This window comes from Gymnodraco acuticeps, unplaced genomic scaffold, assembly GCF_902827175.1.
Source record: "Gymnodraco acuticeps unplaced genomic scaffold, fGymAcu1.1, whole genome shotgun sequence".
Taxonomy (NCBI): Eukaryota; Metazoa; Chordata; class Actinopteri; order Perciformes; family Bathydraconidae; genus Gymnodraco; species Gymnodraco acuticeps.
Genome location: NW_022992177.1, coordinates 1,862,152 through 1,877,628, shown reverse-complemented (window position 1 = coordinate 1,877,628; position 15,477 = coordinate 1,862,152). Strand labels below are relative to the sequence as shown.

At 40.8% G+C, this 15,477-nt stretch overlaps 1 protein-coding gene across 3 annotated transcripts in view; it reads left to right on the top strand.

Annotated features, from left to right (window-relative positions):
- ano3 (anoctamin 3) overlaps positions 1-15,477 on the top strand; it is a 37,777-nt gene that overhangs the window by 6,436 nt on the left and 15,864 nt on the right. For all 3 annotated transcript variants that reach the window (XM_034204676.1, XM_034204675.1, XM_034204677.1), the window contains exons 2-6: positions 7,134-7,340; positions 12,342-12,472; positions 12,594-12,749; positions 12,838-12,938; positions 13,053-13,097. In XM_034204676.1, the coding sequence (XP_034060567.1) occupies positions 7,134-7,340; positions 12,342-12,472; positions 12,594-12,749; positions 12,838-12,938; positions 13,053-13,097 (640 nt within the window). The remainder of the gene's footprint in view (positions 1-7,133; positions 7,341-12,341; positions 12,473-12,593; positions 12,750-12,837; positions 12,939-13,052; positions 13,098-15,477) is intronic.

The window sequence follows — 15,477 nt, the reverse complement described above, 5'->3', positions numbered from 1 at the left end:
ACTTGTGTCAACAGCTTTTGTAGCTGAAGATATCAGGTTTGAATAGTCCATAACTCATATCCATTAAATTAGTGAATGAGCTGCAGGCTTTTGTACTTGAGTGACTGAATTACTGTTGTGGTAAATCCCAAATTACAAGGCTCAACTCGTATTTAATTATTACCACAAACATTGACGGGGAAAAAAACATATGTGGCAATGCTTGTATCAAACTATTCTGAGTGAATAACTTGTTCAGTCTGTGTTTCTGAAGAGTGAGAGTTCAAAGGTCAGAAGTTCTCTAATTAGATATTTTGTGGACTCGATGAAAGGAATGTAATGTTGGTGAATTGTTGATGTGGGGCATTTCAGGAAGTACTGGTACTTTATGTCTCTGTTCTGAATAGAAAATAAATTATACTCAATTTTCACCGTGAAATCTGAAGCTGCAGACCTGCAGTCACAGTATTAGTGGTTCTGCAAATATTCGCTCCACCCGGCTTGAAAGATACCTTTACTTTCAAAAAGCTTACACTGTTTTGAGCATACTGTTAAGATGCTGAATATATTTAGCTCATTCTGGGTTTCTGCCAACCTCAATTAGATCTGTCTTGCAGTCACAAAAGTGTTTGAATTTCAACATTTTGTGATTAATTGTCACGTGTTGCATCATGAAGCACATCCATCCCAGAGAACACTCGTCTTTCTTTCTCACTGGTCTACCTGCATGTGCCATCCGACCTCTGCAGCTCATCCAGAATGCAGCGGCTCGTCTGGTCTTCAACCTTCCTAAATTTTCCCACACCACTCCGCTCCTCCGCTCCCTTCACTGGCTTCCGGTGCTAGAATCCACTTCAAGACACTGGTACTTGCTTACCATGCTGCGAATGGATCTGGCCCTTCCTACATCCAGGACATGGTTAAACCGTACACCCCAGCGCGTGCACTACGCTCTGCATCAGCCAAACGACTCGCTGCACCCTCACTGCGAGGGGGACCCAAGTTCCCATCGGCAAAAACACGTGGGTTTGCTGTCCTGGCTCCAAGATGGTGGAATGAGCTCCCCATTGACATCAGGACAGCAGATAGCTTGCACATCTTCCGGCGCAAACTGAAAACTCATCTCTTTCGACTCCACTTCGAGCGATAGAACTATTAACAAAGTACTTATATACTAATAAAGGACTGGCTTATCTAAAGCCAGTTGAGTAGCACTTGAAATGTTTGGCTCTATGAAACCTGATGTACTTATATGATTCTGTTTTCTTCAAGGTTGTGTCTTCCTGGTCGAATGTACTTATTGTAAGTCGCTTTGGATAAAAGCGTCAGCTAAATGCAATGTAATGTAACTTATGTTTGGTCAGCAAGAATTATCAGCGTGCCTCGAGGACTCAGCATGTACAAAAGATATGAGCTGAATATTCAGTAGCCGTTAATGATACCGTTCTTAATGCTCGCTGTGAACTCGGCTCCGTCTATGTTTTCTTTGATAAGGTGCCAGGCGGAGGATGTAACACACTCCTAATTGCTTAGAAAGGGTTTCTGAAAGAGAGGCTGCTGGCCTCGCCTCAGTCCTGCCTTCATGTGATAATTTGTTATAGCAGCAGTGTTTTGGACCTGCTTATCTAAGTGTGTGTGTGTTATTTTGTTCGTCTATGCCCACTCTTTTTTGTAACGGGCATCCCCTGAAATGCCCTCTGGAGAAGGCAATATAGATTTTTTTCTGTGCTTGAAAAGGTCCTGATGCAGAATGTTTCTCAGTTTAGAGCTGCGACAGGGAAAGTGCAATGGGTTGAACATGGCTGAATTATTGAAGGGGTATGAAGAACGACAGAGAGGCATGATGGGAAACAGCCCACTGACCTGAATTCTTTGTGCAACATCTTTGAATATAATATCTTAACTTTCTGCACTGTATTTATTGTTCATATTGGAGAGTGTTGTTTTGCTCCCTCTGATATATAACACCCTGCAGTTGATCATAACATCCTTGACGTTTTTCAAATTAAATATTTGTTCTTCCAGCTGGCTCTGGCTAAATTGTCGACAGTGGCACAGAGACGGATGTGAAAAAGTGTTGTAACACAGCCACTTGTTAGGACAGAATAATATAGAGGAGCACAACAAACAAGATTAGAGTTACAATTGTTTATCACACACACACACACACACACGTTCATAGACCAAAGACAAAAATCATTTTAATCCACATTACAAGACCGTCATGGACAAGCTGCACAGGAGAAATCTAAATCCCAGATCACGACCTTGCTTGAATCCCGTCCAGCTCCACCATATGAGCCCGAATGTGTGTGTGTGTGTGTGTGTGTGTGTGTGTTTGAGAGCACACACACACACAGATTGTCCTGTGTCCTGCTGATGTTTTTCTTTTCAGCATCTCACAGCGGGCTTCCACTCCCTGGGCCTTTTGATCTGTTTCCTCTATTTATTATTTTATTCATCTCCTCCGTCCTTCCTCCCTGTGCTGGACTCAGACCCACGCACCAACTGGCACACACACACACACACACACACACACACACACACACACACACACACACACACACACACACACACACACACACACACACACATATGCAGTCCGTGCGCACTGCGCACACAGGATTAACTTTCTCCTGATAAACCAGTTTTAGCTAGTGCACAGCGAGATTAAACACAGGATTTCACATTAGATGGACCCTTTTATATATTGTCTTCAGACCTTGCTGTGGGACAGAGTTCAGTCTGCATCAGAGCTAAAGCTTTGCAGCAGGGCAATCAGTCTCAGATAACCATTATTATATCACAAGGCTGAGTGATTTAACCTGTGAATTTATTTTTCCATCCACCCTGAAATGTCCATGTAAGCAATTTCACACAACACCAGCTCCGTCCAATTTGTGAGATGTTGAACCCTGACGACGTCCGTTGGGATAATCCAGACCAGTTAGTCCAGTAAATACACCTTTTTGAAAATACACAAGCAGCCATTATGTATTGATCAGAATAATGGAGAGAAAGTGGGCAGGTATATTAAATAGGAAAGCATCCACTCTTCAGTCAAAGCCAGAGAGACACTGAAATGATGGCACTTTAGGTTTCCATAGCCTGATGACTGGATGCTCTTAACTCAAACTGATTTACCAGACAGTCATTATGTATTTCATTTTTTATTAAATATTATTATTATTATTATTATTACCAATCAAACTGTTTTACCAGACAGTCATTAAGCATTTCTTTTTTTTGTTTATTTAATATATGTTTGTATTATTATTATTATTATTATTATTGTTGTTGTTGTTGTTTTATTATTATAATAGTTATTATAGTTGTTGTTGTTGTTATTATTATTATAGTGGTAGTAGTATTCTTGGTATAAATATTATTATTATTAGTATTGTTGTTGTTTTATTATTATTACAGCCGTTTCCGTTTCTGCAGCACATAAAAGACTTGCATTGCAGTATAAAATAGAAACAGATATAGCGATCTGAATCAGTGGTTGCAGGTTTGTTTTTCTATGCCGTTTGAAATGTGCAGCAGAAGTTATTGCTCTGATGTAAAATGGGATATCGTTCCTGCAGTGTATGTGTGTTAAATCTGACCATATTTGTTTTTGCAAGGCAGTACAGGTGCCTTGGAAATGGATTTATTGATGCATTCCCATCTTGTTGTGTTGTGTGTCTATAGGAAATAAAGCAGTAAGTGTTGGAGGGGAGTAATTGTTTTTGGATCTAAAGGTGAAATGTAATGGCTCGATTATCTGTGAGGTTCTTAGAAATTGTTGCTCTTGAGTTTTCTGCCGAGAAATGCAAACCTTCTTGTTCATTGAATCATAAAATCTCTGGCTTCTGCGATTTAACAGCAGATGTAATCGGCCCAATATGGCTCTTTAATGAGACCTGCAACCTGCAGCTCAGTATTGATTTGAGAAATTGGATTTAGTCAAATGTATTAAAATATGAAAAAGCAACGGGGGGCACTGAACGCTTGTGTAAACGTGTGTCGAGATAATTAAAGCACTGGGAAAACAGGCTTTGTTGTTACCCTGAAGATAGATTAACTTTCTGACTTGGACTAATTGATCCATTTAAAGTTTATTCCTGTGGTATTTTGTGCTGGGTAATGCTACTGTTTAATTGAAAAGGCCTTTATTTCAAACTTTTGTTCCAGACTTTTGAGTCTTAACGCACATTAAGATTTATACAGTTTCACATTTTCAATAATGTATTGTATTGCTTTTAAGCAGGAGCTCAGAACTTGTATTAATGTAATATATGTGGGGCTGCAGAGTGTTTCCCAAAGGCCCTCAAACTCACATCTTTAACTGGCTCGATTCTCACCCTGCAGCTCTGGGGATTCCATTGGGATTTATGTCGTGAGCGTGAGTTATTACGCAGATTGCAGCGGGAACCCTCAGGATGCAGGCAGTGAATTATCAATGTAGCTGAACGTCGAGAGGAAGGTCACTGAGAATCCCTCACTGGAGGTGAAAGTGAGTCAAGATCTCATTTGAAAGAGAGTGCCTTCTTTCCATGGATACATGTCAGGAGCTGCTGCCTGGTGTGAAGGTCGGGAACAATAACCTGCTCCAGTTGCTGGACATCCATTATCGTTATTAACCTGAGAGTTCTTCTTTACCATTCACCACTGCAGTATCGTCTAGTTATTCATTCAGCCTTCACCATATTGCTCTGTACCGCTGAAATAACCTTGATAATGACTGACCTCTGCTGGTATTAAAAGAACAATGACATGCTAATGAGAAAGATGCACACTTGAATGTTGTCATTACGTGCATCTTTCTATCGAAATTGGCTGAAGCACTAGCAAGCTTACGTTTGACGGTGCACCATCACGCTGCTCGTCTCGAGGTATTGAGCTGTGAGATGATGAGGAGGAGGGCTGATGGTTTTAACACACTCTTCTATGAAGGACATACATTATCACTAGCCCATAAATGGATGGACAAGTTGAAGTGATTTCTCCTTTACTCCCCTTTTTCCATTCGCTCATTTCAGGTACTAGATCTATAGAGAATGGTCTTCTTCTTTTCTTATTTCGTTAGTTTTATGGTTTGGAATGAAAGATTAGATATAATGGGAAATGGTAAGATGCAAAATAGCTGAACAACAAGAGAAAATGCTAAATTAAACTATAAAAGTAATATTGGTTGTTAACATGCTCCTACGTTAGCAGCTTTGACAAATCAAACTAAAAGCTTGAGTAGGTAACATTGGAGAAACCAGGAAGAGTAGGCTACAAATATCAACCATAAAGCCCAGCACAGTGATGCCAACTCTTTTGCTATGAAGTAGCTTGCAGCACTAGCTTCAAAAGCCAGAAGATCCAGTGAGACAGTCCCCATGTTGGCAACCCTGACTGCCTGTTCCTCCGGTCCTTCCTGCAAAGCCGCAACCCCCAAATTATCATTTTGAAATTAAACAACAAACATGGCTTTTGTGAGTAGTACTTACTGTAGCTGTCATGCTAGCTGCTGCGATGTGCAATGCGTGCATGAACAGTGTGCGCAGGTAGACAGGCGGGTCGGTCGTACAGACTTTTTTCTTTCTTTTTTTTAAAAGCATTTGATTTATTGATTGCTGTGGAGAAATAAACAACATGTTGATGACTATAACAACAATTGTTTCTAATACACTCGACCTATCTTTATACATGTAAATGAGTCAAGGAAAAAATACTAATGGGGAGTTTTAGAGTTGTTATTTTAACTTAATCCTAAATACTTTCGCCTAAGTATGAGTTACTGAATACCTTAAAATATGATTTGGCTTCTGTATAAATGCATAAATATTCATGATGCATGATGCGTGTTGAATTGAAGTGCTGAAGTTGCACTCCTCTTAGCTTATTGTTATTACAGCTAATTCACTTTAAGGGCTCTCCAGTAATTTAGTGTTTGACCTTTATACAGCTGGCTGACTCACAAGAGCCACATTTTAATTATAATTATTTTATTTATTTATTTGCATTTCCAATAACAAGTTACAAATACATAACAAAAACAAAGGCAATGAACAGATAACTTTTATATACAAATATAACTGATCCTGTTATAATGATAAGGGAGGTATGAACTACTGTATTAAATATAGCAAAAACAAGAGAAATAAAAACTGAATAATAACCAGTTCAAGAGAAAGCGCTTCTGAAAATGAGATTTGAAAGGAGAAACAGCTAACCTGCCTTGGGCTTCGGGGAATCGACAACATTAATGCAGCAGAGACTGAGAAAACCTACCTTCAATCCTTGGGCCAACTCTAAAATCACTGGCTCCTACATTTGCCATAATACAATCCAGCAGGGTCTTTAGTGAAACCCTCCTTGCCTGATGATTGCCCACATCTTTCAAACCCAACGGCCCCCAGTCTGTTTGGAGATCTGTTATAAATTATCTGTCAGAGATAAACCTGAAGACATCATTAGGGTTATTTTTCACAGACTTTTTAGAGCTCCCTTCAGAGCTACAAAGCAGCATTGAAAAACATGTTTTCACAGGCTGAGTATTACTTAAAAGGAACTTGTGGACTGGAGTTCCTGTCACCTTGAGAGCAATCCTTTTGCTGCCTTAATTCAGGGCCCAACCCAGACCTCCTCCCTATGTAATACATTTGTATATTGTTGACAACAGTATGATTTAATGGTATGTCCCAGCAGAGCTTCACTAAAGAGCAGGGCCCAATCCTTCACTTAATGCCTTAGTGACTCAAATATAGTTTAAGTTCATCAGTGTGAGCATACATTTATGAAACAACATGATGTTTAATATGAAAAAAATATATTAGACTCAGATACTCATCAACAAAAACAAGGCTTTTTGCTATTATGAGCTCCCCATTGATACCAGAACGAATCTTTATTTGCAGACTGAAAACCCAAATGTTTGGCCTTTAAAACCTATTAAAACACAAATATATTTAGAACTTAAAATGTTTTTCCTTATTTCAAGCTAATGCACCAGCAGTTTAAATGGATGGCTTATTTGAAACTAATGTACTTGTAATTTGTCTTGCTGAGTTTATAACTTCATGGTTTATTGCACTTATTGTTAGTTGCATTATTAAAAGTGTCAGCCAATGAAATGTGATAATAATATTCTCCCCCTCTCTCTCTGTGCCTCTCATCCTCAGGCATGCACACCAGCATCAGCGAGATCCTGAAGGAGAAGAGCCCGAAGCCGTCCCGCCGCAGCCTGCCCTGTCTGGCCCAGAGTCAGACGCATCCACTCAACCTCAACCACTTCCTGTCTGTGCCTCTCAGCTCGGAGCCCAAACCAGAGGCCGAGGGTCTGAGTCAGAGCGTCAGCACCTCCTGCAGCCTCCTGCCGCCGCACACAGGTCAGTCTGCTGGAGGACGGATGTCTTCCTGAAGTCATGAGAGAGGAGACGTCAGTTTGCATCATGTCATGTGTGGATTGTAATGTTTACTTTGGAGGCTTTAGTGGCAAGTTAAAGTAAAAAAGATTTAAAGAAATATATTTTAAACTTGCTAGTAAATTACATATTATAATCAATACTAGCCAAAAGGGAATCGTTACTTCCTCCAACTGAAAAAAACAACATTTACCTTTTATAACACTATTTATTTAACTTATTTTATTCTAAGTTGATTTAAAGAAAAATATGTTTGCTTCATGAATGTAAGGATTTTTCAAAAAGCTCTTTATTTTCCTCAGACTGCCTGTGCTGCTGCACCTCTTTTCACCCTCTGTCTGACACCAGAGTCTGCTCTGATTGGTTAGCTGGCCGGCTCTGTTGTGATTGGTCAACCACTTAGAGATGTCCCGACCCTTAGCCTATCACGTACAATGTGTTGGAGCGCTAGCCTATACTGTAGTGTTACATAGTGATGTCACTATGTTGCATACTTGCCAACCCTCCCGATTTTCGCGGGAGACTCCCGATTTCATTGCCCTCTCCCGGTTTCCTCCCGGGGTCATATTTCTCCCGCATTTCTCCCGATTTCTGACAAAATCAGATTTACTCAGAACTGTTTCCACTCGGACTTTAATACAGCTACACCATTGTTTGGTTTTCATGGTAGCACATCTCTTTAGCAGCGCGCGCAACTGAAAGTCTGAGAGGGTGAGGAAGATTGTCACAGAAAACTGAACAAGAATCGACAACAAGACCCTCTGCTCACTCCTTTCCAGGTCCAGCCCACACATGTGCAAGGCAGTGCACTTACCACTACAATAAGCATGTTAATGTTAATGTTAATCTAGTACAGCTCCGGCGATGATCCACTAGCACCCCCCCCGCGGTGGTTTTGAAATGCTCCCGATTTCTAAGTGCGTTCGACCATCAAGATACAAACTTGAAGAAAACAGAATCATATAAGTACATCAGGTTTCATAGAGCAAAAACATTTCAAGTGCTACTCAACTGGCTTTAGATAAGCCAGCCCTTTGTTAGTATATAAGTGCTTTGTTAATAGTTCTATCGCTCGAAGTGGAGTTGAAAGAGATGAGTTTTCAGTCTCCGCCGGAAGGTGTGTAAGCTATCTGCTGTCCTGATGTCAATGGGGAGCTCATTCCACCATTTTGGAGCCAGGATAGCAAACCCACGTGTTTTTGCTGATGGGAACTTGGGTCCCCCTCGCAGTGAGGGTGCAGCGAGCTGTTTGGCTGATGCAGAGCGGAGTGCACGTGCTGGGGTGTACGGTTTAACCATGTCCTGGATGTAGGAAGGGCCAGATCCATTCGCAGCATGGTACACAATTACCATTGTCTTGAAGTGGATTCTAGCAGTTACCGGAAGCCAGTGAAGCGAGCGGAGGAGCAGAGTGGTGTGGGAGAATTTAGGAAGGTTGAAGACCAGACGAGCCGCTGAGCTGCAGAGGTCGGATGGCACATGCAGGTAGACCAGCCAGGAGGGAGTTGCAGTAGTCTAGGCGTGAGATGACAAGAGTCTGGACTAGAACCTGCGTCGCTTTCTGGGTCAGCTGGGGACGTATCCTCCTGATGTTGTAAAGCATGTATCTGCAGCAGCGGGTTGTAGCAGCTATGTTTGCAGTGAAGGACAGTTTGTTATCTAGGGTCACACCCAGATTCCTTGCAGTCTGAGTCGGGGAAACAATAGATGTTGATTGTTAGGTCAAGAGTGGGACAATCTTTTCCCGGAAGGAAAAATAGTTCAGTCTTGTCAAGGTTGAGCTTGAGGTGGTGAGCAGACATCCACTGAGAGATGTCAGCTAGACAAGCAGAGATGCGTGCGACGACCTGGGTCTCTGAGCGGGGAAAGGACAGAATTAATTGGGTGTCGTCAGCGTAGCAGTGGTATGAAAAACCATGCGGGCTAATGACTGATCCGAGCGATTTTGTGTACAAGGAGATGGGCGGTGGTGGCGAAGTCCATAGGGACTTGGCTTGGCAACGGGAAGGTCACCAGTTCAAGTCCCGGAAAGACTAAGTGCTACCGAGGTATCCCTGAGCAAGGCACCGTTCCCTACACTGCTCCCCGGGCGCCGTACATAATGGCAGCCCACTGCTCCTAACACTAGGATGGGTCAAATGCAGAGAAACCGTTTTGTTACATGGTACCTGTACTGTGTAATGACAATAAGTTGAATCTATCTATCTATCTATAAGAGGAGGGGACCAAGAACAGAGCCCTGAGGGACCCCTGTAGTTAATTGACAAGGGTCGGACTCCGACCCTCTCCAAGTAACCCTGTAGGTGCGGTCTTTGAGGTATGAGGTGATGAGGGAAAGTGCAGAGCCTGAAACTGCAAGTTCTTGGAGAGTGCAAAAGAGGATCTAAACAAAGTAGGCGTAGGGGGAGTGCGAGAGAGAAACTTCCTCGTTAAGGAACTTTGGGATGTTAGCCTTTGCAGACCATTTACAAGCACACAAACCTATATAACACACTACAGGATAGGGAAAACCCCCCAAAAGCATAATAGGGCCCGCTCCCTTTAAACTTATTTTTTACAGATGCACTGGCAGGTTTTACCCATTGTTGGATCTGCATGGCATCCTTTAGCTGGCAAATATTGAACTTCATATAAACCAGCTTTGTATGCAGTCTATCCTAAGTTGAAGCTCTTTTTTATGATACGTTAAAGTAGTTTTCCTATTTAAAAAAATTAAAATACCATCAAGGAAGCCTTTTGCAACACATCTGCATCATGTTATTTATGTGTATCTGTATGTATTGCTACTGACATTGTGTCCGTGTTGAATGTGTATTCTCTCTCTTCTCTGCCCTGACTGTTTTGAATGCTGTGCTCAACAGAAACAGAGTTGGTTGCAACACAGATTTTCATAATGTTGGTGATATTTAAGGCGTGTGCATAATATTTATTGAGCAGATTGTGATACGATTTAGCAAACATAATCACATGTGTCTTATGTGTGTTCAGAGGCAGTGAGATAGTGTGGTGGGAAAACTGTTCCGAGGAAACAATACATCACAGTCTGAACTGGTAAAAATACAAATGCCTATTGGAGAGAGACAATTATTCAGTTTGAATAATATCTCCAAGAATATTCAGAGGCCAATGACAGGGATGGCTCTAACCCATGCAGCAACTCATCATGTGGATTCTTCTTGAGACGTCCTTTAGTTGACCCTTTGGTATTTCACTGCTGCGTGCAGGGTGCTAAAGTGGGACGTGAGACGCAGGTTCATGCAAATGAGGCAGCACAAGGTGAGGTGCTGCTATTTTTGGAAGAAGTGGCTCTCAGTTGTTGTGCTGAAAATAGACGTCTGAGGAACAGGTCTCTTTTGTCTTGGCCTGAGGAGGGTGCAGACAAAAGGAGAGAGTAAAGACCAACCCGTTTCCTCACTGTGTTATGTGACAGATGTGTCTGATGGTGATACAAATACTTTAATGTCAGATCTTATAGTTGTCTTGCATCACAGCTCAACATCAAACATGAAATTTCAGAGAGAAACAAGGATTTAACACAACACTAAAATCACCAAATATGATATATTCAATGCCCTTTAACATGCATTTGATCTAGAATGAAGCTCCATCTTTAATTCAAGCATTGACTGACTGGTGCTTCAGTACTGTTGTATTCATTTCACTGTTGCCTGCACTTATGTTATCAATTATGTAACGCAGCACCTTAAACTGAAACGCTTCAATAGACTCCCATCACATGACTCAGCACAATCCAGCAGTGTGAATTCAGAAAGCTTTTGGATACCTTTAAACTAAACCTATGCACTTTGATATTGCGTGTATTTGTGACTGGATGAAATTGTTTTAAGTTGATGGTTCAGATTTGTGGTGGGTTGAAGATGCATTTTTCTTTTTTACTTTCTTATAATGAAATCAATGGAAACTATTCCTCAGAGATTCAGTGAATCTAAAAATAGCAGGGCTCAGTTGTGGTCTTAAAATAGACAGAAGATAAGAGAGTTTGTGTTTGTTGATAATAAAAATAGAAAAAGGGGAAAAAGAGCACAGCTAGTGGTTCTGCATTACAACTGAGTTATTTTGGTCCCAATAATATTCTTACACATTTAAAAACACATTATTGTCTAGGGACTCTAATGTACTTTCAGTGAAATGAAGTGCTAAAAACAAAGCAAATGAACCAATGCAGCTTTTTTCGTCGTAGTTCCACATGTTAGAATAATGTAGATGTCTTGCACCATATCTCAGCAAAGCAGTATAAAGATGTTCTGACTGCAGTCTCACTCAGCAGATCTGGTGCTGAAGTACACACATGACACATTTCACTGGAGATGTGAGCCAAGCTGTGCTGTGAAATGATGCGTCTCCCTATAGCTATAGGAGCATGTCCATGTCACGCAATTAGAGTGTATGTATGAGATTTAGTCATTGCCTCAATCAACTTCCACATGAGAGGAATGCATATCACATACCATTAAAAATAGAAAAGCATCCACACCGTATGCTCAGTTGCAAAATAAAATGAGTAAAAAGTTATCACTCGTCATTAAGGCTGACTTTTTGTGGCAAAGGAAGGCTCTCTGAAACGGTTCAAAACACTTTGAGCTTCAGGAAAAGATTTCTTTGTACAATCTGATTTGTTTGTCTTGCCTCACAGTGTGGGTTAAACACAACTTTATTTTGTCTGTGCACTTCAGTGGGATGCATACAGATTTAGCAAGGAAGGAAGCACAATTGGCCCTCTTTCAACATCTTCATGGATCTTCTAAATAGCTTCAAGGTGTCGCCTTTATAGCTGGCGACCACGATTAAATAACTTGGATTTAGCTCAGAGCTGATTGCAAAGTGGGAGCTGGATTGAGGAACATATTGATTGAACAACAAAAGAATAATTGCTGATAGGATACTTTGTGTGGTGCCTTACCTGTTCAATAACTGTCTCCTTCATCACGCTGTGTCTGTTTGCAGCAGAGGAAGGGAACGATCAGTACGTGGAGGAGTCGGAGGTGACGACATGTGAAACAAAAGCAGACGAGTCAATTCCACTGAAGAAGCCTTCAACCCGAGTTAAACTACAGGCCCGCAATGACTCAGTTCAGGTACCAGGCTCTCAGTTATCCACCATTATTACCACAAATGACACTGTAGTTATTTTGTCACTGACCTACTGAGCCGTCTTGTTACTTCGCTGCATCGTCCTAAAAAGTCTTCTCACCACAGGGAAAGAAATCAGCTGGTTCCTCTGGGCTGTTTTTCCGAGATGGGAAAAAGCGTGTCGACTACATCCTGGTTTACAAGAAGTCCAGTCCCCAGGTGGAAAAGAGGTGCACCTTTGAGAAGAATCTACGGGCTGAGGGTCTAATGCTGGAGAAGGAGGTAAAACATGTTTGGTTTTAGAAGACTTGTATGTCCTTGATTCATCAACTCAGTTCTCAAAGTCCTGTGTTTCATTTTAATCCTAAAGCCCTCCTTGACCAACAACGATATCATGTTTGTGAAAGTCCAAGCTCCTTGGGATACACTCTGCAAATATGCAGAGCAGATGAACATCCGAATGCCTTTCAGGTAACTGTAGAAAGAAAAAACGATTACAAGTTAATTTATGGAAAGGTCAGTTTTTCTCTGAGTGGCTGGTAACCTAATTCATCCTGTCTAACTTCTTCTTCTTCTTTCTCCAAGGAAAAAAAGTTACTTCACGGATTGGAAGAGCAAAACCTTGGGCAGGTAAGTAGATTTAAGAATAGGACTATTTTTCTGTGTCGCTCTCTGGGGGCAGCAAGCTGGATGCTTCACTGCCTCTAATGCAATTCGTGAGAGGCACAGCTGCCACGCGTCAGCCGTAATGTGAGCTGTGGATGCTGTTTAAATGTTTTAATACTATAGTTATCATTCAGCTCACTGAGAAACTTAAACTGTGAAAGTTTGAGTGAAACGTTTATTGTCCTTTTCAACCCAACCATTGACTACATTTTAATGAATCCAGGGTTAATCAACCTTTACATAAACTGAGTAAATATACAGTATGCATCAGGGATTAGTTAGTTTTAATTGGAAAGTCACACACTGTGTGCAGCACTGATAAGGACCAGCAACTAAAATGGTTTAAATAGTGTTTAAAAATCAAGGTTAAGTGCAGTTGACCTTTGTTTGTTTAGATTAATGTGATTAATTAAGCTTTATAACCTTTAAAAAAGCACAGCATCCTGTTTGGAAGAGTGCAATACTTTAACACTGATGCCGCTCTTCTATAAAATATGTGTAATCTATTAATCAAAAAGATGGAGCTGCACAGAATGATTAGCATAATGTTTTTAGAGGGACGCTATCATACTTTGATGTAATGTTCAAGATGCTCTGAAAGGATTACACATTTCCATCTCTCAATGTTGCTTGAATGCGAAAACAAGAATGACTTTTTAAAACACCTTCAACTCTATGTACATTTTATTTCTGCAAACTCTACAAACCATCTAAGGCCCTGAAAGAGTATTATTATTATGCTTTTGGGGGTTTTACATCCTTAATCAACACAATTATGAATTCGAAAAAATGAGCATCATAGGGCCCTTTAAAACCTGTTTCTCAATTACAATGAGTAATGCAGAACCTAAAAAAAATGACTGTTACATGTAGAGCAGTATTTAAATATTATCTAGACATTTTAATAGTTTTGCTCATGCCCTTCTCACTACTTGAACAGGAAACATTTCTTATCACATACTTTAATGTGACATCCGTATTAAACAACATTTTCAGAGGCTTCTCATTTTATATCTGTTCCTTTTTGATCTCAGCATTGTCCATCAGGTGATGAAAGAAAATGGAAAGGATGTTTGAACCGCGCCAATGATGGTAGACTTGTATGTGTAACCTTTGAAAGAGCCCTTGTAAAGCTTTGAACAGGCAACGGTTAGTGAAGTGCGATATTACCGGTCATGAAGGACGGCTAGTCATTAAACTGCAAACATGGTGTGACTCACGCTGCTTCCACCTTAATGCTCGGTTTTGATCTGAGATTATTGATGATAATAAACAAGATAGCTGCCACAGGACAAAGTAACTGCAATAAACATGGCTGCTTTAGTGTTTTATGATACTTTATAAGCTTACTGTTTCAATAACCTCACAAACACATTATTGAGTTGATAATATGGCTGATTTGAAAGTGATAACATTGTTTTTTCACCTTTTAGATACAGTATTATATGTTGTTTAAATGGTCGTGCTTGCAGGACACACACACCTACACACACAGACAGACATCGCAGGAATCTCTCGCCCACTTGTCCAACTGAGAACAAAGCACTTTCAAACCTTGTGTGAGAAGCATCTTACGTCACTGTGAACAATGAGTACCGTTATGATTTCTTCACAGCTCCTGCGGAGCTCCCAAAGCTTATTTACCCAAGTAGTAAATATGCGTTATGTGTTTCCTAATGATCTGTCTCTAGCTCGCGTCCCTGTGAAGCTGAACAAATGGGCTCTGTGCAGGCGGTCACAGCTCATTGGGTGGATATCATTACTTTGTCTTTTTCACAAGAACATTTATAAAACGCTCTCTGGCTTTGGTGTTTTTTCACCCGAAGTTCACATTTGTATTAATTTGATCCATATCAGGTCAAAGCCTGACAAGACAAGAGACTTCTCCAGCAAGTCTGTAATATTCTATATACTCAGCCAACTCATGTTAGCTCTCGGAGGTTCATGTTTGTCTGACGGTAGGATCACCTCTTTGGTCCAGACTGTAATACATCCCAATTACTGGATAGATCACCGTGACATTTAGTGCAGCGATGTGAGGTGCCCTCAGAGATTTATCCTTCTAACTTTTATGATCCCCTGACTTTTCACACAGCACCATAATAAGGTTGAAATGTTAGCATTCAGCTCAAAGTGCCACTGTGTGAAGCCTTAAAGAGCTGCACATGGCTGCAGACTCTTACTCTGCTTTGTATGTGTTGATTATGAAGGGGCCTGGGGAATTAGAAATGTGGCTGGAGAGGGTAGACAGAGACAGACCGTGACAATAACATTCTAATTAGATTTAATTTAGTGGGTGTGCAAGAATATATTGGGTTTGTGATACTATATTGAGCAGTATTGA